Genomic DNA, 26,822 nt, shown 5'->3' on the forward strand with positions numbered 1-26,822 from the left:
AAGTTTCTATTACTGTCATTTTTTCAGTGTAAGCTGGAATTTTGCCATAGAAATTCTATGGCTCTGTAATGATGGCCAAAAGCTCCTGATGATGACATACCTTGTGTGCGCAGTTCTTTTGGTTTTTTTAAAGTGGCTTCTTTGCTTTGCGGACAAAACCTGAACATGTTTGTTTCCTCTACTATGTAATTTATGGCCCTTCACCTACATAGTATACTAATTTGTTTACTGAAATAATCTCCCGTTCTGATAGAATTTCGGCCAAGCATAGTTAAGGCTGCCTGCTATTCACTGTTAGGTATTTAAATTTCTTTTAGAAAGGCATATAGAAAGGATGTTCAAGTGAACTGTAAAATGGGATCTGTGGTATGAATAAATGAGGTTGTATTGGTCCTTGATCTGAAGATAGATATTCATCCAAGGGAAGATGGATTTTGCCCTTGATAAAGGGAAAAAAAAAACAACCCAAAACCAAAACAACCAGCCAAAACAAAACAAAAAAACCCCACCCAAACCCATATAAGATTTGAAATGGAAATGAGGACTGTGATATTTAATAGTAAACTTTCAGTTTTACAAGTTTCTGGGTTATTCAGGGTTGGTGTGGGGCAGTAAGAATTAACAGTAATGAAAGGGTATCTGCTGGATTTGGAATTTGAAGATGAAGAAAAGTTGTATTTGGTGATAAAGAAGCAAAAAGAGAACTCAGTGGTGGAGTAGTGGGATGCAAATGGGAACAGAACTGATAATTCATGTTGGAAGTTGATGGAGTAACTGGTAAGATTACGGAAGAGGGAAGCGGCAAAGGCAGTGGAGAAGTTGAATTTGGATATGGATATACTTTGTTTGCAGTGGGTGTCAGTTAAGTTGAGATGCTTCTAGAACTATGAAAGTAGACAGAAATAGATGGATTTAGGAATTGCTGTAGAGCATGAGTATGATCTGTTAGAACACAATAAGCAAAGGACAAATGAGTCTAGAAGAATAGCAAGTATGAAAAAAGTGAAGGGTGAAGAACTATTATTGAATAGACATGGGTGATTGCAGGAATACAGAAACTCATGAAAAAGAGCCTTAACTCCTTGATGTTGGAACTAAAATGGCAGTTGGAACAACGCTGGATTAGAGAATGTCCTATCTCTTTTTTCCAAAAGAAAGTTACTGATGGCCTTGTCCGTGGTGTCAGCAAAAGAAAAATGATGCAAAGCGAGGTGAGAAGTGAGTTAGAGGACATGTATCAGTTACAGAAGAAAATGGTCCACTCTTGGACAGTGTGTGGGAGAAGGAAGGTAGGACAATAATAGTAAGTTGTGAGGAATTGGAGATGGGAGAACTTTACAACTGTAATTTGAAGAAAGCGAAGACAGAATGACAAACGAGAGGAAAGTGTAAGAAGAATTAGGTAGACTGAAAGATTAAAATGCTGGCATCAAAACACATGAAAGAGTAGAACTCAGAAAGGAGAACTGGAAAAGAAATGATAGGGATGGAATGGGAAAGGACCTCTCCAGTTGTGTTGGCTTCTTGCAAGATCATGGAGAAAAAGAGTTGAAGGAACAAGGAGAGAGGAAAGAACATGAGCACCAGTGACCATACAGTCATATTTGGGAGACCTCGCAGTCAATCATAATACTTGTTCACTAAAAGAAAGGCTAAGTAAAAGAGAGTGGAGCTCAACAAAGGAAGCTGACACCAGTTGCTAGGTTTGTCTCCCTTATTCTGAAGTGAATAAATACGCTTAGAGGAGAAAGTGACTGTGCACCACAGCTGTGAGTACCTGTTGAAGGCAAGATTCACTTGCTGAGCACAAGCATGCCTTTAGCGTTTTGCACGTTTGTGTGTGTTTGGTAAACAGTTTAAATTTTGCTTGATTTTGATTTTGTTTGTTTTTACGTCACAGGTTCGTGGGAGTAAAGGTGAGGTCCTTTATATCCTGGATGCAAGCAATCCTCGCCATTCAAACTGGCTGCGGTTTGTCCATGAGGCTCCATCACAGGAACAGAAGAACCTGGCAGCCATCCAGGTAGGCTTGCTGAATTCCTACTATTTGCTTTCTATTATTGATTTACTAATTTGATCTCCTCTTTGGTCTTTATCTCTGCAGTAAAATCGCAAGATTTAAGAAAAGTAGCAAACTGCTTTCCTTTTCCTACCTTTCTTTTCAGAAGTGAACTCTTATGCTTAAATATAATACTATAAATAAGATTGATAGAATAAAACACCAAAGAGATCCTTAGAAAAAGAGTGCTAGTGAAGCCCTAGCATGTAGTTTTGTAAAAGACTCATTACTGCTGTTCTTCTACCTGCCCCTTCCTCTTTATTTGTACTCGGTGGGACTTAACACTGGTAATTTCAGTTTCTGTGCTGATGACCTGTCCAACTCCTTAAACCTGCTGCTCACCAGAGGGACTGGTTTGCTTATTAGGATCTTAAGCAAGTGCTGCCCAGTGAGGTTGGTACTGCCAGTTACCCTGCAGACCTGGTATCAGCTTCTATTCCTGTCCCAGTTGTGAGCTTTCCTGTGATTTCCATTCCACTGCTGTATTTCCTACTATGTCTCTCCTGCCTGGCTTTTCTTACATTATCACAGTGAATGCTACTGTTAGGAGTGTACTGCATTGGTAAACCCAAGTGCTTATCTGCCAGCCTTTGTTTGGTTTGTGCCTCTTACTTTCCAAAGCTCTAGTATTACTGAATGTCAGTCTGTGATGTTCCATCACAGATTGCTGGCTGAGCATGACTACAGTTTTTATGCCTATATTGTTTCCTTGGACCTTGCTGCTGTTCCTGTTTTAGGTCACTGTTGGGCAGCTCTGTCATCGTATTTTCCTGTGAGCCTGTACTCTAGGTTTCAGTCAGACCTCTTTAGGTCTTAACATCTAGGCTACAGTTGAATTTTGAGCAACATAAGAAGAAGTGTTCACTATTCATTCATCATAACCTCTTGTCAGCACTGACTGACTGACTGCTTTATTATGCTTTTCCTGATGGCTGTGACAAATCGGTGGTTAATAACTAAAGTATGACCACTGCTTTTGTAGTTATTTCTGTATGTTTTCCTTCTGTTTAGGTCACTCAGGTATACCATGATCTATCAGAAAAGTTGTCCTGCTTATAGTACCAAATATGAGAGATCCTAAGACATGAGAAGTCCCAGGCATTAGTCAGTGATTAGCATGGCATCAGCACATAGGCAGTGTGATACAGCAAATTACAGTCAATGTTAGCAAATGCAGAGTAAGGTTCACAAGAGGGAGCAGTGTGAACAATTAATGTTCATTATTATATTTTAAATAAAGCAGTCAGTAAAATGGCCTGAACTTCTGAATAGAAGCCATAATGGAATATCCAGTGCAAACCAGTGGGTTTTTTGGTAATGAAAACAATTATTTAAGTAAAGAAATGGAAAGAGACTGTTCTGCTGTATCACATAACATTGTACCTTGCTTAGAGCGTGCTTAGTGCTTTTTGCATGCCTTTTAAAAGGACCATACTGGAGTTAAAGGCTAGTCGAAAAAGGAAAAACAGTGGCAAGAATATTAGTCCTGTGAAAGCTTCCACAGAAAAATATTTAGAAAAATTACAGGGAAAAAGAAAATAAACACAATCAGCATGTACAAAATGATGATAAGGATGGGGAAGGCAAACTTAGGAGACAAACAAAAAATTATCTCATAGAGTGTTTTTTAGTACTGTCAATAATCAGCTGCCAAAGTAACTCGTGTATTTCGTGTGAGTGACCTTGAAGCTGTATAGATATGTATATACTTACAAGTATTTAATTGCATATAACAAGAATAGGTATTACTTGCGTTGAAAAAAGCTGAGTATTGGTGTATTTCTTTGCAGGGTTTGATCTCATTCAGTAATGCAAATCCCAAATCTTATTCCTTTAGGAGGAAAAAAAACCCAAACCCAACCCACAAATCCTTCAGTATTGTAATTCCACAATCTTTTCCTTTAATGATAAGCAGATTTAAGGCCTCTTGGTGCAATAGCACTTTGTTTTATGAAAAAAGAGAACAGTGGGCAAAACGATGGTGGAATGTTTCCACTAACAATACCTTTTAATTTGAATTGAGAGTTGCTTGCTTGCCACCAAGGTTATAAAATGATACTTTACAGAGAGCAAGAAGTTACAAATTACATCAGTAAAGTTGTTATAGTTTCATTAGCATTACTGAATTTAATGTGGCTGCTAAAAATAGTTTGAATCAAACAAAAAAATTCCTAATCCTAAACCAACTGAATGATTACATATTATATAATCAAGTAGAATATGTCTGCATATTTGTAGAAAGGGCTAATTTGCTAAGAGGAGAAAACAGAATGGTTAGAGATGGTTGAAGGCTTTGTGTCTTAACCAGCACATTACAATTACCCTTGTGAAATGCAATTTTCTCCACTCTTGTATTTTATGAAGACTGTTGTGGTGTTGGCTAACTTTTTAAACAAGTATTTGAATTTTCTGTCTCAGTTCTGCTGCTTACTCTTTAAAGTGAATCTTTAGCAGGGAATCTCATGAGCAAAAATTGTTTCGTTGAGAATATTTGACTGAGATTAATGATACTATAGCCTATAAAATGTGAAAATAAAGCAGAGTGGTAGAACAGGGGCTTCTCTTGCTTGTCCTAAGTCTGTTCTACAAATGCTTAAGAGCTTGCTGGTTGTGTGCTTCAGAGCTGGCCCTCTGCAATTTTCTAGAAATCTTTGTGTGAACTAATAAAAACATGAAGGGAAAATAATGATTTCTTTGTTTATACCCACTAATGCTAATGCCAGCTAATTATCTTTCCCACTAGTTTTCTTTACAGTCTCCAAATTCTCCAAGAGGAGCTTTATGGTCTGCTCTGAGAACATTTCCAGTCACTCTAGTAGTGATAAATGTTACAATCCCCATATCCAAAGCAGTGATTGGTAATCAGTTTACTATTTGCTGCTTAGTGCTTAGTATTCAGTTTTAAAGATGAAGTGAATGTGTACGTCCCTGTATACAAATAAAGTAAACCACATCCTGGGTTGACTGCAAAATATGATTAGTTCATCATAGCTTAAATGTTTAGACTCTGTGCAAAATGCTTCCTGTGGTGAAAAAGCAACTTAGGGGGCATGGGATTTTATCTCAAAGTCAGTTTGGTGGGGTTTTTTGTTTGGATTTTTTTGGGGGGGCAGGGGGTGTTAGGGGTTCTGTTGGGTTTGTGTGGGTTCCTTTATTTTCTTCTTCTTGTTTATGTTTTTCCCTTTCTTCCTGTAATGCCACCCTGGTTCTGGTGGGAGCTCTGGTGGTGTTGTGGGGAGCGTTCTGGGTGCTGAGTTCTGACTGTGCTGCCAGGGGAGCAGCTGTGGTGTTTGGGGCGTCTTTGACTGGGAAGGTGCAGGAAGTGTTTTGAAGAGCTGTGCAGTGAGCAGCATGGCTGTGTCACTGTTAGAGAAGGATTGAAAGGTTGGTGGGTACCTGTGTATGTACCAGTTGCTTTTCTGAGTGTTTTGCACAGCTCAATTACTAGAGGCTTCTCTAACTTAATTCAAGTAGTAATTGAATGGGTTCATCCTCTACTATATTTCAGGTAGCTTTAGAGTTACAACTGTATGAATTGTAATCTGGGCTATTCCTAGCTATTTACTTATAAATATGGCTTCTGATATGCAGCAAAAATTCATTACCACACTCAAAAGGAAATTACTCCTATCAAAATTACCAGTTTTTTCTCCCCACCTCCCCCCCCCCTCTTTTAATAGAAGATTATATTTTCAATAATCCTTTATCCAGAATGGATAAGTTTATTTGTTTGTCAATTTTAATTTTATTAAACACTCTCTGCTGGAGATTACTACACAAAACAGATCCTACTGTTAACATTGGGACTGTTATATAAGTAGAATTGCAGCCAGCTTTAAATTCAAATAGTTTTTCATTAGCACACAGATACTGAGGCGTTCTGCTGTAGCTCTGAAAACAGTGAGTTAGAATAATGAATAGCAAAAACTGATGTGAAGGAGGGAAAGATTAATGTGTGGCACAGTTTAAGACGGAACAGGAACATAGTTGCTGGCATGCTCAGAGGGAAGAACTAGAAATCTGATTGATTCTTGAATTTTGTGTAGGAAAAATCTTTTAATTGCAGGGCATATGTATTTATCTGTTGTTCGTTGAATACATTAGTGCTGTTCAGGTATTCTGTTATGAAGAACTCAAAAAGTTTCTGAAAAGTGAAATAAGTGGGTTTTCTCAATGAGATTCCTTAAACTATAACTGTTACATAAATGTGCTGCACACCCAGGGCTAGACTGAGTGGAACAGGGATGTGTGCTTTAAACAGTCAAGCATTGTCCCATGTGTGAACTAGTGTGAAAACAAGAAAAACTTCACCCAGTCTCGTTGTGCCATCAATTTTCCCTTACTTGCTAAAGAGGGACAAGGGCCTTTTGGTCCCCAGTAACACCTCTGGGAGGCTGGCTTGCTTCACCTGCTCTCCCCCAGGGTCATCTGATATGCTCTTCCTCTTGAGAAGGCATTGTTATTCTGATAATGTCTTTCCTGGCACTGCATGCTGGTTTTGACCTTTCCTGTGCCTGAGATTGTAGCTTTGTCTTCTCCTGCCACAGCCCCCACATGTTTCCTGGATTGAGGTTTCTGCCCTCACAGACATTGCCAAGGTTGGCTTTACTCTGGGCAACCTGACACCCTGGAGCTGCAGGCAAAGATCAGGAAAGGGAGTGTGCTTGCTTGGAGAGGCAGGAAAGGAGAACTTGCAGAACAGGTAGGCTGAAGACCTGCCTTGCTGCAAGGAAATTGAGTGTAGATGGAAGCCACGTAGCACTTTAAGAGGAGTGGTTGTGGGCACAGGGGGATACTTGGTAAGGATTAGGAAGGCTGAGTTGGAGCAAGCAGTTCAAGCTCTGGAGGATGGAAAAGCCCTACTCTTTCTAAAGCAACACAAGACTGTCTGCTTCCTCCTCTTCCTGTGTTTTCAACTTTCAGGAGTGATGACATATGTCTTACACTTTTGGATGGAAGTGTGACAGGCTGTGAATGCTTCTTGGCCCATGTTCCCTCTCAGCCTCTCCCCTTACAAAGCACGTGTGAAGGTGTGTAACTATGGAAAAGCCAAGAACCTGAGTGAGACGTGCCCATAGTGGAGTAAAAATGGGATAGCAGAGCTGTTGGAACATGAAAACTATTTGCTGGGCAGGTCAGTGTGGCTCATAGCTTAGAAGATGACAGTCAAGGCAAAGTGTGAGAGAACCAAAGTGGAACAATAAACCAGGAAAAATGTGAAGGGAGGTTGTGATGCCACTATGAGTTGGAGTTTTCTCCCAAGGATGACTGTGGCTTGCTGCAGATGAACATGGTTAGCCAAACAACTAGTGAAACAACCAGCATGGCCTGACCAGATAGGCAGGGGGAACAACTGCAGATGTGTTCTTAGAAATTGGAGGAATATTAAAGTTATTTAAAAGATTTCTTGCTACATTCACTGTCTCTGTCTGCATGCATGTAGGTAAATGTGCTTCATTCAGGAGCTGCTGGTGGAGGGACAACCTTAAATTCCTTTGTGGTTTCTGGAGAAATTCCATTGGTTTAGCTGAAAATGCTGCCTTGAGGAACTACTACAGTGTGGGTGTATCTGGATTAATTAGTGCTCCGAATACCTGACTATTAGCATTTGTTTGTAAGAGCCATACAAATTAGCCTTGGAGGAGAAATGAGTTTGAGCTGTGTTTTAGTGTGGGCTGGCACCGAAGTTAATTTCTTTTCGATGCAAGTGAAATGAAGAGCACTCAAGCATTGAGAGTCCTTGGTATTTCTTCCATTACTCTTTTTACTAACCAAAAGTACACAAATGGGAAAGAACCGGTCTGTTCTTAGTCATGAGCTATAAAATAAGCCTAAGGTGCACATCAGGGAAGTGCAGAGATGGTGAGGATGTAGAAATACTGATAAGAGCTTAGTTGTTGGTATTCTTACATTTGGTCTAGATTAATCTGAATAACTGTGGTTTCTGTTGTCCCAGATTTACTGTGTGGCGTAGGATGTGTATGACCTAATTGAAAGGTCTGCTATTTGGTTCTTTAAAAGAGTAAATTTTGGGCTTAATTTTTGACTGGGATATGTGGCTTTTTCTTCTAATTTATTTTTAGATTTTTTTTCCTCTCGTTTTGGCAAGCCATTAATAGGAGCATGCTTCTGTTTATAAGGTTCTCTTGCCTTTAGCATAAGGTTGTCCTAAATAGTGATGTATTGGAGATTTACCTCAGCAGTTTTATCTGAAGTGGAGACTGAGTGTAGAAAGACCTTTTAGTTTTCCTTGTGTCAAGAGTTTCACTACGTGATTTTTTTTGAGTTTAGGCTGTAGCAAATTAAGGGGTCTGTGCAACTTGGCAGAGGCATATGAAAACCAGCAGCTCTTGGACGTATGCAGAAGTTAGAGTGGCATGCTGATAGATATCTGGACTGCAGAATATATCTTGAAAAAAAAATTGCATCATTTGGTTTGGTTTAGATGCTGCTGTTGAGATAAGGACAGAGAAGTGGTGAGTCCTTGAAAGCAGCAGCTCTCTCGAGTCTATTGAATTAAATAGGTTTCACTGTTGTGTGACAATATCTTGTGTAATATATAACAGACCTTCTAAAGCTTGAGGAATACTACATCCCTGTTAAAAGTTTAAATTAATCTTAGGATATTGCAAAAATTAAAAATCATTATCTTGACCTTGTGCTAGGAAACTTGTTACAAAATATATGACTAGAGGTATTGTAAAGAAGCTTCAGGTAACTTTTCTGGGTGCTAATCAGATAAGCTTTAGGAATTATAGTAGAACTTTGAAACCTTAATTGCATGAAAATGAGTCTCCTTTGGAACTTTGGGTAGTACCTAGAGCAGTTGGTTTGCATATGGGAAGAAATAAAAGCAGCTCTGTGTATCAGTTTAGGAGACAGACAGTTTTGTTGTAGAAGCCCCGCTCATTTCCCTCACTCAGCCCATGCCAACCTTGGTAACTTTAAATAGTCAAAGCCCAAAGTTGTTAGCTTATGTATCTATTTGGAAGCTTGTCTGTTCATTGGGGAGAAGGTTTTAGACCTTAGTACATAGCTTGTCCTGTTGTACAGAATCTGGACTGGATCTTTGGCCTTCTGTGGATCTACACTGATTTAAACCAGCAGAGGGTTTTGATCTAGTGGTTTAAAGTGAGTTTTACAGATGTTCCTGATAACTTGATAGTAAAGATAACTGACCAGGGGTGAAAGCCTCTTCATGAAAAAGGCTGGGAATCTTAAGAGGGAAGAGAGAGAAATTAAGTAACAGTATGTGAACATGCTACTGAAAGCTGGGTTACATAATTCATGCAGCCAGCAGCAAACAGAGCTAAAGCTGTATTGGTTACTTAAATTTTGTTATTTTTCTAGTACTCAAATGTTTAATTTTCAAACTCTGAAGTTCTTGTCAGGCGGAGTGTGGCAGGAGAAGAGGACATTAATACCACCTTCACCTTGGTGTAGGCCACGTTACCTATTTGAAAAGCCTCACAGGTGAGGCAGGGGGTTATTTCCAGAATACAAAGGTACTTTATCCATGCAGCCACCCAGGGAAAGAAGTCAGAAAGGCAGTTCTAGCATTGTGCTCCCTGAGGAATTGAGCCAGCCCTTCCATAGTTGAAGGCTAATATTAGTTCAGGGTCCCACACTTGTGTCTAGAATTTACCTTTTCTGACATAGTTATTTATTGCTTCTGCTTACTATTTGCCACAGGAAGGGGAAAATATTTTTTATCTCGCTGTGGAAGATATTGAAACAGACACAGAACTTCTGATTGGATACTTGGACAGTGACATGGAAGAAGAGGAGGAGGAGGAAGAAGAAGTAACTGTTACGCAGGAAGAAGACGACAGTGGCAACAACAAAGAAGTGCAAACAGCTGGTGAAAAAGTTACAAGTGAGCAATATGTAAAAATAGGGTAACTTGGGAGCTCAAAAGAAGAAAGAGAACAGTCACTGCATAGGTTTGGGGAATTGGAAGGCTTCCAAGGTTTAGTCCGAGCTCTTGTATGACTTTTGTCTCTCTATTTTGGTTTGAGTTGAGGTTCTTTCCTTTGCCTAATAGGAAGCAGCCAGTCCTGTGAATTACTAAGTGAATGAGTGAGCCTAGATTTCATGAGAAGCTACCACAAATTCTGGAGCTAAAGACGGAGTTCATTTCATCTCACATACAATTTTATAGAAGTTAAGCTTTTGCTCTAAGAGGTGTAGTTTCCCTCTTACTTAGATGGGAGAGCAATAAACCTTCTCATAAAACTCTTCAGCCAACCCTAAGGTAGAATGTCTAAGAAAAGGTGAGCTGTCTGGTGAATTCTCAGCATCTTCACCAAAGTCAGACAATCTGGATGACTAACTTAGGCTAACAGCCTAAATCACACCCAGCTTAATACTTTGCATCCTTTTTCAATAATGTCGATGGTAATCCACTCAAGATAGGCTGTCTATATTCAGAGACAAATGTCTTTTGTGAATTTTGTGATGCCATTTTGCATAATCTGTTTCTGGCAGAATCTCTCTCTTAATGTAACCAAAATATTCCCTGAAAACTATTCCTTTACTGGTTTTGCCTCCAATCATGCAGATCCCCTCACCTGTAAAGAGGATCATGCATGCCCAAACTGTGAATCCAGTTTTGCCAGCCAGGAGATTCTAGCTGAACATCTTCAGACTTTGCACCAAAAACCCAGTGAGGAAAAGGAATTTAAGTGCCGAAACTGTGGAAAGAAATTCCCTGTGAAACAAGCTTTACAAAGACAGTGAGTAAAATCAGGAGTGTTTTTTTTCAGGGATCACTTAAATCAATTTCATTCAATCATTTATTTCTCTTGGCTTAATCACTATTTAGTAGTTTAGGAGATATAATTTTTAAGCTGCGGATGTCATTGCAGAACTAAAGAACGATTTAGAATAAAGTAGATGGTGATCTAGAAGGACAAAAAAAGGGAAAACACTGCTTCACATTTGCTTAATTATTTGGGTGATTGAAAAAAAACCCAAATAGAAGCATGAAAGACATGAGATTTAAAAGCACACCTTTACTGTCCTTGATAGCGTAAATGTGCAGTTTTGTCACTAACGTAATATACATTACAATTATACTTTTGTAGAAAACCATAACTGTTTGTCTTTTGTTTATATATTTTTTTGCTTGCATTTAAGTATATCTATTACTTATAATTACACATTTAATTACAGATAGTACATTAAATACTTAAGTGATTATAGATAGTACATTTAATCTAACTTATATTGGAACAATGAGACTTGTATTGCATAGAATGTACCTAAGACTGTTCTTGTAATAAATTGATCTTTCTTACATCTGAATAATGTGAACATTCCTAGAACTGGCAGCTCTACATGAGCTTCATGTTCTTTCATGGAAATAAAGAAAATTGTGTAGCAGAGAAGTATTTGGTGGAGGCAATTAAACAGTTTCTCTTGAACTTAGACTTCTTCCTTCTCGTCTGTAGTAGAAGCTGGATTTGTGCTGTATAGCTAGTTAAGTAAATATTTACAACATGTGAAGTAAGAATGATCTGCATGAGGATACAGAAGTATGATCCCGACTCTTGCTGTTTATGTATTTGATTAGTCCCACTAAGTTCCAGAAGACTTCACATATGAAAGAGATGGCTCACCTACTTAAGTGTTTGTAGAGCTGTATATTCTTTTAGGTATCACAAGCCTGTGTAAGTTATAGAATGTTCCCCTTATTTTGTTTTTTTTTTTTATTTTATTTTTCTTTAGTGTACTTCAGTGCACAGAGAATATCAGCCCAGGAGATGCTTCAAGAAGTTTTCAGTGCTCTGTTTGCAATACTTCCTTCAGTTCAGAATCGAGGTTTTGTGTCTGAGTTACTGGACTGCTGTCATATCATTGCTGGCCTCCCTTTGCATGTTAGCTTTCAAGCTTGTTAGTTTCTGTGAATCCTAACAGTGAAAGAAGTCAAATGCTTTCCTTCCTATTTGCTGTAAGTAATGCATGAGGTGGCCTCATAACTGCAGTACAGCATGTGTTAAGCTCAGAGTACTTGCTGTGTGTCTGGTTTTTGTAGATACTGCTTGATGTGTTGCCTTTTTGTTTTGTTTTGTTTTTATTACTGATTATCCCATATAGTTATGAACAGCACAAGGAAGCATGCAGAGGGGATGCCAGGTTCATATGCAAGGCAGATAGCTGTGGGAAGAGGTTCAAGAGCAAGGATGCCCTGAAAAAACATAAAGAAAATGTTCACAGTGGTAAGAAAAAGTTTTAACGTTTCTTTGGAAAAACCCTGTAACATGTAACTAGCCTTAAATTTGCAAATCAGAGTAAACATTGTCTTTGGTTTCTTTTTTAATGGATTCATTTGTATCAAAAAGAAAATTGAGAAGTAACTAATTGCAAGAGATCCTCCCCCAGGGAGAAATTACTCTATACCAGATGAATCATTAGTCTACTGCAGAAAATGTAATAGGAATCTGGGGAAGTTTAAGCAAGGCAAATAACAGATAAAGCAAAACATTGCAGTAGTGAGGAAAATCAACCACTGGCACAAACTGCTATGGGAAGTGGCGAGTTCTTGATCTTTTGGTATTTTCAGGACACAATGGGATGTCTTTCTGGAAGATATGCTTCACAAACGATTAGGCTTGATGAGGGTATTGCATTAAATTCTATAGCCTGTGTTGTGCAGGAAGCCAAACCAGACAATCCACTAGTCCTGTTAGACCCTAGCATTTTTGTGTCTGTGTGCTATGAATCAATAGTTTTCAATCAAACTTCACTCTTGTTTTCATGAAAGGCCAAAATACTGCTCTCAGGTCCACAATGCAGATCTCAGTTCTGGCATTCTGCTCTCTCTGCATGTCCCCTCTCAGTGTCAATGGAAGATCAGTATGCGTGGGGACAGCAAAATACCAGAGTGCAAAGAGAACAGCCTTCAGTTGATGATGACAGCACTGAGATGCTTTGTAAGATTTTCATTACATGAAATCTCTCTTCTGCCAAACTTGCAGTGTAAAAAACCTCTTCCATTACCTTTCTTACAAAAGATTATCCCATTTTTTCAGTATCAGTAAGGTAATTTTTAATCCATGAGCATTGTTATGTTTAGGCTTAGCTTTGCTCAGTTATGTGGTGGTATACAAATTCCACAATTCTTTTGAATAATCACTCTAAACATGACTGAGAGCAGACGCCTGGAGGATATTTTTGCTCTGCCTGCACAATGAGCAGAGCTTTTATTTTACCACAGGGGACTCATAGAAATCACAACTGGTGTCAGTGCAGGAAGGAAAATAACCTACTGCTGTTGAGGGACGCTCACAGCATTCCTGACTGTCTTGTGTCACCTGGAGGCACGGGAAAGTAAAAAGGATTGTTACGTGTGTTGCCTGTTAGGCAAAGCTGTGAACAGATACTCATTATCACCTTCCTCTCCTCTCAAAAGGTCTCATAAATGTTCTTGTAAGTTGAAGTGTGAAGTGTATTCCTGTATGTGTGTGTATATCAGTATATATAAATACTTCTCATAAGTTTTAGAACAGCAAATGCATATGTGAGATTAAGTTGGGTTTTTTTATTCTACAAATATAAGTATTGAACCAGTCAATTGTAGTAAGAAGAATCAACGTAATATGAATTCTTTAGGACAGCAGGAGGAGGAAAGATACAGGATGCTGAGAGTCTTGAAAATCGAGCTGCAAGCCATCTAATGAGTTAGTTTCTGATCCATACTTCCTTTGTGCTTGACTAAGCAGTACTCCCCTCCTCTTCCATTCTATGTCCATTCCTTTTACTTTTGTTTACGTAAGTTAGGAAGTATCTTGCATGGGCATGTAAATCTAAACAAAGAATTAGGTTTGTGGTGGCTTTGTCTTGTAATAAAACAGCTTTGTGGTTACTAAAATGAATTTCAAAAGGTAAGTGATAGATAAACCCAATTAAATGCTCTGCCACTTTTTAAAACTGTGAAAAGGGAAGGAAAATACATCTGGTAGCTGACCTGTAGCTTGTTTTGTCTTTTACATTTTAGATGAGGTTTCAGAGGTTTCAATTCATGATACAATTTCCCTGTCTTGTTCAGTTAAAGACCATTAAAGGTATATTATCTTATTTGGCAGAATGCTTAATGCTTTTTGAATAAAGAAAAATAAATGGTGTTTTTGACTTCAGTTTGGTAACTTTTTTGTCACTGCTGCACGAACTCCTGAATAGACTTCTGGAAGAAATCAACTGTTAGTTGTAAAGTGAGTTGTTCTTAGTTGTGAATTATGCTCTTTATATTGGATTGGTGATGTGTGATAACATCTATTTGAAGGGTTTTTTTCTTTATTGTTCTGGTTTTCTTGATTTACTTTCCATCAGTAACTGGTTTGTTGAACACCCACAGAGAACTCCTGATTTGGAACACTTTGAAGATGAGATACAAATGTAAAAGTCTTATGTCAGCCAAATGACCTGTGAAAAGTCACAGACTCAGTAGAAATATTTAGGTTCTTTCTTAGCACTTCCTTTTTAAGATGGTGGTGGTATTTTGTTTCTGTTTCAGGAAATTCTAGGAAGAAGCTGATGTGTTCAGTGTGCAATAAGAAATGTTCCTCAGCATCAAATCTCCAAGAGCATCGAAAGGTCAGTAAGATGAAGGCTAACTCACAGCAGGCTTTAACTTCACTAAGATGTGAGACTGTAGTGCTTAGGTCACTTGAAAGCTGCTGTAATGCAAACCTTTGGGTAATCTCTTTCATGGTTATAGGACCAATGTATTTTATTGCAGGTATTTATTTTTGTAATCGCAGTGAGTTAAACCAAAAATCTTCCTAAAGTTTTAATGCATCTTTTACCAAAACCAAAGATGCTTGTGCTTGGATCATTTATGCATTCCAGCATTAAGCCAAAGTTGCATGCTGTTCTTCAGCATTCTTAAACACTAAGCTAAATGTAAAAGTGTGTTATATAATGATAGGATTCATACGGACCATAAAATATGTTCATGAGCCTTCAGGTTTTGTACAAAATACAGTCAATCTTTCTTATTACTTTGTGACATACCATTAAAAGGGTTACTTGTAATTTAGTTATGCAGTAGTAGATTTTTTTTCTCCCCAAAACTAAATTATTACTGTCTTCTTGTTTATACCCCTAATCTTTTATAACCAGAACAGGAGGGGTTAACAGTTTGAAAAGCATTTATTGCAAATAAGGGTGTTCATATATAAATACAGATGGACTATGACTATGAGATTCTGAACCCATTATACCCAAAGGAAGTCTCTGCAAGAGTAATTTGATAAATGACTAAAACTCGGGAGATTCTGTTTTTACAAAAAGCTACATTGTACTGTTTATCAGATTAACTGTAAGTCTTTAATAATGCCCTCATTATAACCTGAATCCATTGAGGATATATATGATATCAATTAAAATATGTTGTTGCAAAGGAAATGGTCGGCCCTTCCTTTTTAGTTTGTTTTTCTTCTTGCTTATATCACTATGACTGCATATCTTGTGTAACAGGGCTATATTTTATTACTCCTCTGACCAAATTTTGGTACGCCTTGCCACATGCAATTACAATTTTTACACATCAGTACACCTTATGTTGTCACTGAAAATAAGAAATACCATGGTTAGGGTGTCCATTTTACTAAACTGTACGGTTTGTTTCTGTGCAGATTCTCTGACGCACACTAACAAGCTTTTCAGGTAGCATTGATGATTGCTCAGGTGAGCACTTATTCAGATTAAGAATCACCATGAAGATTTTATGCATAAAACTTTATTGCCTCTTCTTGGTTGGCTCCTCATTTATGACATCCAGTAAATAGATATTCTGGATTCACACACCTACATCAGATTGTGATGGAGATCGCATGTAGGACTCAGGACTTCTGTTTGCTTGAATCACTTTGCGTTTGTAGGTGTTGGGGCTAGATCCATCACCAATACTGCCATAAATATTTCAACAGGCAAAAAAAACCCCAGTAAGAAAATAATAGGGGAAACAGATAGAAAAAGAGATTTTTTTCCCAGCGGTTTCCTGTCAATGTAAAGAAATAAAAGTGGAGAATAGAAAGGTAAAGTATAGGAGGTAACAGAAAATAAGCCCAAGCAACAGAGAGAGAAATCTGACAAACACAGAGAAAGAAGGTAAAGAGGGTGGCTACAGGGGAGATTAAGAAATCTGTTTACTCTCTGAAGAGATGGTCATTCAGATCTGTATCTTTCATGTAATCTTTGATTTAAACCCATTTTTACCTTTGTGTGTTCTGTGGATTCCTTGCACCTTACATGTCTAAAGATAAGCCATTTCTTAGCCATGCACAGTTAAATTTTGCTATCATCATCATCTGTCCTTTACTCTTACTTTCTTGTTTTCTAGGCTGTTGCTTGTACCATGATCATTTTTGGTGACATGGCCTTTTTATTTTTTGTTTAACCTCAATAAATTCAATTCGGTGCAGGGCTGGAAGAGACCTCTGGAGGTTTTCTAGCCCTCTGGTTCACAGAGGGGCATAACTATGTACCTGAATCATTCCAGATACGTGCTGTCTCATCTGCTTGTAAGTTCCACTAAAGAAAATTCTACCAACCCCATAGACGTCTCCTTGTATTCTGTCTTTCAGCTCTAGTGCCATTAAGTTTTTTGCAGTATGTTCATTAGTCCAGTGTTTTTTTTCCTGATGTTTACTGAAATGTTCTTTACTGCAAATTAATTGCTCTTTGTCTTACCTGAGAGAATGCTGAGAAAAATTCACTACTGTCTTCTCTATAACAGTTAGCATATTGCAAAGTTGTTTTGAATCTGTTTGCAGTTCCTAGGCTGTGCAAACACACTTATCTCAACCTTTCTTATGCATCTGCTTTTCCAAACTACTTTTTCTTTCAGTAAGCTGTTTATTCCTGTGGATTCTCTCTTTTTCACCTATATGTTTCTTGAAGTCAGCTGCCCAAACAAGAAGAGCATTGATGCTTAGTTGAGCCCTTGGTAGTGCCAACAATAATAGAATGATTGTCCTGAGTTTAATAATACATAGAATATGTTTATTAATACGTCTCAGAATGACAGTGCTTTCTGACAGGAGCCTCAGTCTTGTTATTCGTGCTTTGTTTGGAATTCATTAATCTTTCTGTAGTGGTGCTATGTAAACTGTTGGTCATCATTTGTGCTTTTGATTTCTCCTTTTCAAATATTGAGTATATTGGAGCTTCATTCAGAGTCTGGAAACTATTTGGATTCTGATCTTGTTTTAGTGATTACAGTCCTAACCAGAACAGCTTCATCTACATTTTAAATGTTATGTTTGATTTCCAAAACTGCTTACCATAATACTACCCTCCTGCATGATGCCTACAAACTTTAACAAAGTTATGAATCGTGATGCCTACAGAACTTGAACAGTTAGGATGTCAATCCACTGATCATTGCTTTTTGTGGTGATCAGTATCTTTTTGATTTCCATTTTGTCTATCCACCTATTCTCTTTTGTCTTATCCTCCGATTGTAAAGTGACATCCTTCTTTCTGATATTTATAGTAGTCTGTGATTTGGGCTGCTGAGTGATACGGTAGTGTAAACACACAAACAAACAAACCCCCAGCAAACACAACTAAGGAAATGCTGTACGGGAGCTTACAGAAGACTGGGTAATAGAATGAAAAAGTTTGTTGTAAAATCTCCTTTCTTCAGGTTTGTGATTTCTACTGCCAGAAAAAATGCAACACCATCTGAATTATATTTTGATATTAAGCTCTGAAATTTAAGTAAAATGCAGAATTCCATCATTGAACAATGATAATAGTGAGTAAGCAAATGAGGAGACTGTTGTCTTCATTGATGCAGATTCTTGCTAAAGGGTTCCTTTTGTACCTTTGAATGTAGCCGTCATGTTTTGGATTTGAATTGCTCACAGGAACTTAAACTCCAAAGCGAGCATGTACATGTGAGTAGCATAGGCTGCCAGGCCTCTCCACTGAGGCTCTACTGTTCTCTAAGTGCAAAGGGAAGGAAAAATCAAACAAAGCTCAGTGTTGGTGGTTTCTTTTCCCAGGATGATGCAGTCAGAATTGATAGTGCAGCACTTTCAGTACTTGTAGGGTGTATGCAGGGGTATGTCTCTTTCTGACTGTAAAGCTGTAGGGTGAGTTTCTGACTCTGGTTGTAGGCAGGTGTTTTCAATGGTAAAGTAGCCAATTCTCTTATGAAGGAAAGTTAAGGACACCTTTGAGTGTAAGGAAAACTTTTTTGACTTTGAAGAAGGTCATAAAATGAATGCCTGTATGAAACGCAGGATTGTGCTTCAGTGGTAAGACTGGTTCGTGCTGTTGGCCTTCTGAATTTCGTAGCAGATTTCTTACATGAACCTGTAAGGCTCCAATAAGAGGCGTGCTGTAGCACAGTCTGCTGCAGAGAAAATGACAGACTCAAAAAGGATCCTACTCGCTGTTAGAACAACGATTAGAGATCAAGAGTGTTTTATTGCTTATGAAAAATCCTTGATTCTTTCTTAACTTTCTTTGTTGTAGAGCTGGACTTAACGCAAAATTATGGTGAGGAAGAGCCACTCTTAAACATCATCTGTGATTCCTGCCCTCCCACCTTTTTTCATCTGCCAGTTCCGAGTGACTCTGTGTTGGGGTTTTTCTGCCCATTTGTTTAACACTGGGCAGTGTTTAGTTCTACTCTGCAGTTTTCATTTTTCACAATCATTATAGGAGCCATAGAAAGGTAGAAGAAACCAAATTTTGAACACTGCTTTAAAATAATCAATAATACTTCATAATTTCAGTTGGATGCAATATTCTCATATCCTTCCTCTCTCAAAGCACTGCCTTCCAGCAGATGGAGTCTCATCCAGTTCTTGGAGTGGTATATTGAAATTCATATTAGTTTTTTGGAAAAGCCGATCATTGATTACTTGCATCTTCAGTTTTTTAGCTCAGTTGCTCCCCCAAAACTCTTTAAATTACCTTCTACTTTTCAATAGACCTCACGAAAATTTTAAGATCATTACTTCTGTAAGTGAAGGAATGTATTTATCTTCGCATATGTTAATCTTGTTCAGATGCTTGCTGTTTTATGTAGCACTTAGCTAGTAGTTATCTGCAGGTGTAGCTCTTCAAGTGCCCATGAAACTATATTTTAAGTATGTTCTGACTTTAATGTAGCAAAGGTTTATGTTGATAGCTATTACAGCCCCCTAAGGAGACTAATTTTGTTACACAAATAAATCATTGCACAAGCACTTGTCTGTGGTATTACAGCCTGGATGCTCGTAAAGCATCTTACTGGACAAGTTTTCCTACATTGAAAATCTGTTTGAATATAATTATTCATTAAAATATTTGCTATATTTTATTACTGTTGTTTTACCATGTAATGGTGTACTTTTCTAAAGAACTGATTGAAGAGTGCCAGCTATAGAATATATGATAGTTACAGCTATTTAATGCATATGCACATAAGTCTGTGTCTGATTCTTTTCTGAAAAATTGATTAAAGAGTAGCAGCTATAGAATATATACTTAATAGCTGTAGCTTTTGAATGCACGTGCATGGAAGTCTCTGTTCTGATGGAAATATATTCAATGAGACTGTTAAACCATGCTTATAAGTTGAAATCAGACATTTGTATGGTGTTAAAGCACAGTCTGGGTTCTGATGTATTAAATACTATGTTTAAGAATACTTTGCAAGTTATTTCAAGTAATTGTGTCTGGGGGGATTCTAATAAGTAGCGGAATTATATAAACTTCAGACAACCATCTGAGTAAAAAATGTTACGTTTACTTATGTCTTATTGACTAGAACAAAATGTTCTGGAAAGGTATTCTACGTCTGGTTTTTTTTCATACTTTCATAATAGTAATATTTTACATGGATCTGATATTGCAAATTTTCATGACCCATGTTTCTGTATGCACTTCTAATGATAATTTTTTTGTTTGCAATTATGAATATTTATTTTTTGAGAGATACTGTCATTCACCAAGGAACTAGCAAGGGGGAAATCACAGAATATTCATGAGTATTAGTATAGCTACTGGCTAAGAAATAGTTATGGTCTGTTAGAGAATATCTGTATATGTAAGATGTGTGATCTTGTTGGAGACACATATTTAATTACCATTAAACACTTATTTTGCAGGTCCATGAGATTTTTGAGTGTCAGGAATGTGACAAGAAATTTATTTCGGCTAACCAGCTAAAGCGCCATATGATAACTCATTCAGGTAACGTACAAAGATAATACAAGCATACGTTTATGTATATGTGTATGTATACGTATTTAACATATATTGAATTTTACCTGAATTAGTTTCTGATAGAAGGCTTGGTGAATTCTGTGTTGCCCTGAGCTGCTCAAGAAAATCTCAAGTGCCAAGGAAACCATCTAAGCTATCTTTCTAAGCCTTTCAAAAACCAAGTGTAATCCTATAGTCTTCTTCCTGTTGCTTCTTTGTCAAGAAAGCAAAGGGATGCTAGCTGGGATGGATGATGTCAGTTAGCTGGGTTGTGGCAAAAGACTGCTATTTGGCTTGTAGAGGAGGTGAAGAACCAGTGGGTGAAATTTCATGTTGAAGAGGAGGGGATGGGAGTTAGGGTATGGTGTCAGTCAGAGATCTGTGACAAAGAGTCTTCATTCATACATACACATATTAGTGGACTTGTGCACGTAGCTTCCAGTTGAAGGAAAGTGTCTTGTACTCCACATCATTTCACAGACCACGCACAGGTGTTTCATTGTGCCTGTCCTCTTTCGGAACAGGTCACTGTGAGCGGGGAGTAGCCTGTCCATAGGTTTGGCAGTATGACACAAATTGGCTCCGCCAGGATTTCTGATCACTGCAATGTAGCATTTCTAGTGATTAGAAATGTCAACTAACACAATGGAAACACAAACATTTTTTCTGCCGAATGCATTAGCATTTAAAAGATGCAGGTTTTTACAGCTGCAGAGGCTTAGAATTGAACTATTTTCTTGATATCAGTACACACCAAAAGCTCATTTCTCATAATCTATGTTTCAGAGGCTTCTAGCTTTCTTTTGACACTTTTGGATGAGCGTTAATGTAGCTAAGTTGCAGTCACCAGTTGAAGCATAAAGGCTTTTTGCATAGGAAATTTTGGGTTTGGAAGCTAATATGTATATTGTTAATTAAGTTTTAAAACATTTAAACTGCCATGCCCTCTTTCACATTTGTAATCTGGAAACAGAGTTTTCCTCTTTGAAGTCATTCTCTTTTGATTTAAGCTAATTAATCAGAATTTAGTTTTAGCAATGATTATTGCAAAGAATGTGCCAATTTCTTGAGATACACCATGGCTCATCTTTTGTGAAGTGACTTAACTGTCTAACATAAAGGGCATTAGATGTCTTTCTAATTGGTTTAATCTTAATTGGGTTGACTTAATTGCAAAAATCTCTCTGAGGAGATGACTGTCTCTGCCTTTCATCTTCTCCCCCTGTATAAACAGGAGATTAAATGTCCCCCACTCATTTTCTGCAGAAAAACGCCCCTACACCTGCGAGGTTTGCAATAAGTCCTTCAAACGACTTGATCAAGTGACTGCACACAAAATAATACACAGTGAAGATAAACCTTATAAATGCAAGCTTTGTGGAAAGGGATTTGCCCACAGAAATGTTTACAAGAATCACAAGAAGGTAAAGCACTCTGCTGTTGTTGTTTACAGGTCTGACAGCCTCAGATTTGCAGATTTTTTTCTTTTAAGTGGTTCATCATTATGCTCTGGCATGCTTATAAACATGGGATTAAAGTACTGGAGAATGTATTTTTTAGTGTTTTTTGTTATATACAAAATCTTAAAATACTAGATGAATTCTAGTAAGAAAAAAAAAAAACAACCCGGTGAAAGAATATCACAGTTGCTTGGTTAAGAGCATCAAATAAATCCCCATTTTGACTTTTTTTTCCCCCCTACTATTTTACCAAGTTATAATGTAACTGAACTTAAAATGTCTTCAATTTTGTATTATTTTTTTTAAATACCATATTTGAATAAAACTAAGTATGGTCCTGTTGGAGTCATTGTTGGACTTAGCAGCAGATGCTTTCAAACTGTAGTGTATTTGCACTGGGTAGTGTTCACACATTAAAACAGCATCAGAAGAAACATTACCTGAAAAATAGGCTCATGAAGGGATGCTCTGCTTCTGTTGATTTAAGCTCCAGTCTGCTTGGCCTAATTTCCATAATGCCTGTCATTATTTTTAACCTAGGGTTAGATTTTAAATGGCTAGACTATATCCATGACCGCTGTTTCAGAAATATGAGTCTGTATGAAAAGGAAGAAAACCTATCCCTGATATACCCGTACTTATAAGCCTTTCTCAGTTCAGCTCATGCTCTATGCCATCTGCGAATTTGGCACAAGATCTTTGCACCGTCTCTTGCACTTTCAGCCATAAGTCATGTAAGAGTAATAGTAATAATGCCTCTTGCAGGATGAAGTAGTGATGACTGTCTAATACAGAAAGCATGTAGAAGCCTGCTGAAGGACTTCCATATATGCTGTGATTGTGTCTTATGTTTTAGACTTTATTAAGAAAATGAGGCAGAATCTCCCAAATTAGATCTATTTTAAGGAAAATGTGTAAAATACTGTCGGGAAAGATACATCTGTATCTTAAATGAATACTTTTTACATGTTTCCTTGTGTTAATTTTCAGCTGATGACTGGTAGGGAGTTTGGGCTAAAGACAGACTTCAGGATTAAGAGTGAATGAGTAAACACTTTGACCCAATTCATAAATATCCTGATTTGCCTTTTTAGACATGCCTTTCTCCAGTGAGTAAACAGTGTAAACAAAGAGAGGTAGTAGATAATGGAGGGGAGCGTGGATGTATATGCACAAAACCAGTTGTAAGGTTTAAGCCAAGGATGTGGTAGTTTGGGATGTCAAAATAATTTTAAGTGCTATGATTTTGGAAGGGCTGCACTACTGCTAGGGGAAGAGGATGATAGCTCTTCTACTTGTTCATAGGAATGATGATCCACTAACAGTGGAAATTTAAACCTTTATTGTGTATCATACTTACGTGTATTTCTTCAGCTTGGGTTTTTAGTGATTCTTTAGGTGTGTATTCCTTTAAGATGTCTTCCTAGGTTCCATTTTCTTTTGGAGGAAGAAAAGTTAGACTCTGAATAATTCCACGGTGTTTTTTTGAGCTACAGGATGCAGCTACTGTGCTAGTAGCGGGAGCTTAGAATCGTGCATTAGGAATGATGGGTATAGCAGTTAAAAATACTTAACCACACTTAACAGAAAACATGCTTTCAAGTTTGATAGCAACATGCTTGAAAAAATGTTTTGGGTTTTACAGCAGAGCCACATAAACAGGATGCGTATTCATTTTGAGGCTTCGAATTTTTGTTTTGTGTTTTAAGTGGAAACTTATTGCTGTTGTTTCTGTGATTCCTTTTTGGGGGTTATTTAATCTGATTTTATATTGGGAGTATCAGAGTAAAAATGACTCCTACAACATGTGCTTTTAAACATCTTTCAGATATGGGTGATGAATGTTGGGTCATTTCAAAGATGCAGAAGGAGATTAGTTCCTCACATTTCACAGGATTTCACTGGGAGATAGACAGTGGAATTGCTAAGAGTGTATCTGGTGTGTTCAGTGGAGCATTATGACAGGAACCCTAGCTTATCACTCTCTTAAGTCTTCTGTGGTACCTCTCTGATGCGCTGCTTCTGCACACAAGTACTATGCTGCTCTGTGCAGGTACATGTGTGAACTTGCTTTGTCACTTTCTTGGAGATGTCAGCACTGGGAAGCGTTATGTGAGGTGGAACTAGCTCAGATGCCTTTTCAAAAAGCTTAGACTATATGACCGTGTGATCATATGAAGAATACGGTTCCATTTTTGTGACAAGGGAAGAGAATAGTATCTGAAATTAAGAGGCAAATGTAGTATTGGATTGTGCTGCAGATAAAAGTAGTCAACGTTTTGTGCCATATAATGCAGGTTACTTCCATACAGGAGAAAGCAAAGTTTTTGTTCCATCTGCTCCTTTGTGCTATGTATAGAGGATGAGTTCAGAGACTAGAATACGAGGATATAACAGTGAGCAGAAATAGGGCAGCAGACACAGGATTTTAAGGGGTTTATGGTTAATCCAGGGTTATTTGGTTTTGAGGAGCATAATGAATTCAAACAACCATATTCCTTCAGTTTCTCTATTGGGAAAAATTGGGCTGGGTTTAAACCTCTACAAATATTTTGTTAGGAAAGGCTGATAAGAAATACTCCATAAGAGCCCGTTCTTGGTTGCTTTGATTGTACGCCTGTCTTCTGCTCTGACTGAATGGAAGCCATCTCTGATCTGACACCTGTTAGTAGGACAAAAAGGGACAGTATTACAACTAATAATCTTGTCTGGCGGGGTTACCTTGCCTCATTAGGACTTGCATGGCTTTTTGTGATAGACTTAGGTTGTTTTTGGACCACTCACAAAAGAGTGACAAAAGATGTCTGTATCCTTGCATGAGGGTACGTCCGCTTAGGTGTTTTTCTTTGTAGTGAAGTTAAGATGTACAGGTGAATATTGTATTTTGGTCAAAGACTAGGAGAACTGTCAAGGAGATAAGAAGGAATTCTGTACAAATCTCTGCTCTTCAGAACTATCACTCGAGTGGTGAGTGTTCTAAACCAGGGCATTTTTTAAATAAAAAGAGGAATTTTGCGCTCGGGAAAGGTGCCAGATTGACAGCTCTAGAGACTGAACCCTTCTATTTATCCACAGAACAGGTACAGCACAGACAGCAGCACTGCAAGCTTCCCCACAGTGTCTCATCAATATGTGTCAACCCTGTTCTGGAGGAAACACCTGTTGAGGTGAGAAGGTAGTTCAGTCTCTTCATGTACTGTCAATCCTTGGCCTGACTGCTGAGATTGCTAAGCAGGGTGTCAGCTGATGTGAACTGATATGAACATGTAAAAGCTGGACTGAATAATTCCACAGATTTTATGTGTGATACCTTCCACACATTTGATGATGCTTCAGTTGCGTTTTTGCTTTAAGTGACATAGGCTGAGGTCAAGGAAATGACTTCTAATCCAAAGCCCCTGTATGCCATTGCAGGTACTCTAATGTGTTCGTACTGTTGTGTATGTAGGAGGACATCTGTGTTAAAATCAATCTAGGTTCAAGGCCCTCAGTCTACATCTAAATAATTATGCTGACTGCCCACAGTCCCTTTTAATCTGTAGTTTAAGGGATAGCTATAAATGTCATATGGTATTAAGAAAAGCAGAAATAGATTATCTAAATATGTACTATGCTAATATGTACCCTTAACTTACCTAATTTTGTGCATATTATAAAACACTTACTGTCCCTTTACCTCTTGGCACTGCAGCTTCTACTGAAGGTCTAATACAGAGTGAGCTAACACAAAATTTAAACTTGATTTCCTTTGCAAAAATAGTAGGAAATTGGGTAGATAATAAATTGTATGGTTTAATTTACTATCTACAGTGAGACAGCACTTAATAACACTAGGAAACAGGGAAAGTGCTTTGAAATTTACAGAAATAGAATGAAGCTGGATGTTTAACAAGCTCCAGAAATCTGCTTCAGCAACTGCAGTTTGAGAGATTCATATTCATCCAAGCTTAGCCCCTTTTGTTTTATGTACAGCTTTGAGGCTGTTTCTCAACTATGACAACTTTTTCTACAACAAACAAAACCCTCAGTACTGATAGTTCTATTTTTTTTGTGTGTGTCTATGTTTTTTTTTTTTTTGCTTGGTTGTGTTTTTTTGGGTTGGTTTTTTTTTTTTTTTTGGCTTTTAGTATGAGAAGCTGAAACAAGGATATGTAAGACTAGGTTCATGACTTGAGAAATTTTCTTGGCCAAATTTTAGATACTGTCTTGAGATAATCAGATCAGGTTTACTTTCAGGCTTAACTGAGAAAAAAGTTTTTGTGTACATGTTTGATTTTCAAGCATTTATTGGTGCTAAAGGCCAGTGTGAGTACTGATGAGGCAGTGCAACTGAGCTTTTTGGGGTTTTTTCCTGGTTATTCTATATTCTGTTTCTGTTTGCATGCATGCCTCAGAAAACACTTCTTGAGGACTGGGAAGGCATATTTATTCAGTAGCTGCTATGCTGACTTCCAGGATTCTCGATAATGGCAGAATAATTGTTAATACTTCATCCCCTGATGTTTCAAATTGCTGTGATATTCCCTCCTGAATCCAGTCTAGCGAATTAGCTATAATTACTGTAATGAGAGCTAATTGATTTCCTTGAGCCTTTCCTCTGACGTGTTGCCTTTCATCTGCAGACCCATTCTGAAGAGAGACCATTCCAGTGTGAGGAATGCAAAGCTTTGTTCCGAACCCCGTTCTCTCTACAAAGACATCTGTTAATCCATAACAGTAAGTGCTAAGTCAGAGAGGAAAAAGAACTTCCTCAGTTCTCACATTTGACTGAGAAAAGCAGACATATGGCACCTTGCTCCAGTATGCAATTTGCTATATTAAATTAGTATTGAGATTCAACTCTAACCCCAGGGAGTTAGAAAATTCAGAGCCAAATTCAAACCTAGTCTTTAAATGCACTTAAATGCAAATCCAAATGTGCTGTGTAAAATCTAGCAATGACTTGAGGTCTGATGGCAGATTTATTTCTGCATTAAGCATGATAGTGTTACCTCCATTTTAAGAAAGAAGAAATGGAGGCAGAGATAACTTGGTGGCTTACTCAGCTTTTGTAGGTAATCCCATTTAGAGCTTGAAACTGAGATTCCCTGTCCTGT

At 37.8% G+C, this 26,822-nt stretch overlaps 1 protein-coding gene across 1 annotated transcript; it reads left to right on the forward strand.

Annotated features, from left to right (window-relative positions):
• Positions 1 to 1,154: 1,154 nt before the first annotated feature.
• LOC104399940 (PR domain zinc finger protein 5-like) lies at positions 1,155 to 26,442 on the forward strand (the record flags this gene model as incomplete). Its single annotated transcript, XM_010024690.1, has 10 exons — positions 1,155 to 1,289; positions 1,901 to 2,023; positions 9,752 to 9,935; positions 10,620 to 10,794; positions 11,789 to 11,881; positions 12,158 to 12,279; positions 14,574 to 14,653; positions 20,170 to 20,254; positions 21,533 to 21,690; positions 26,349 to 26,442. Coding segments are annotated over 10 exons (1,249 nt in total), but the record flags the coding sequence as incomplete, so codon positions are not given.
• Between the last annotated feature and the right edge of the window lie 380 nt (positions 26,443 to 26,822).

Source organism: Nestor notabilis, unplaced genomic scaffold, assembly GCF_000696875.1.
Source record: "Nestor notabilis isolate BGI_N333 unplaced genomic scaffold, ASM69687v1 scaffold35981, whole genome shotgun sequence".
Taxonomy (NCBI): Eukaryota; Metazoa; Chordata; class Aves; order Psittaciformes; family Psittacidae; genus Nestor; species Nestor notabilis.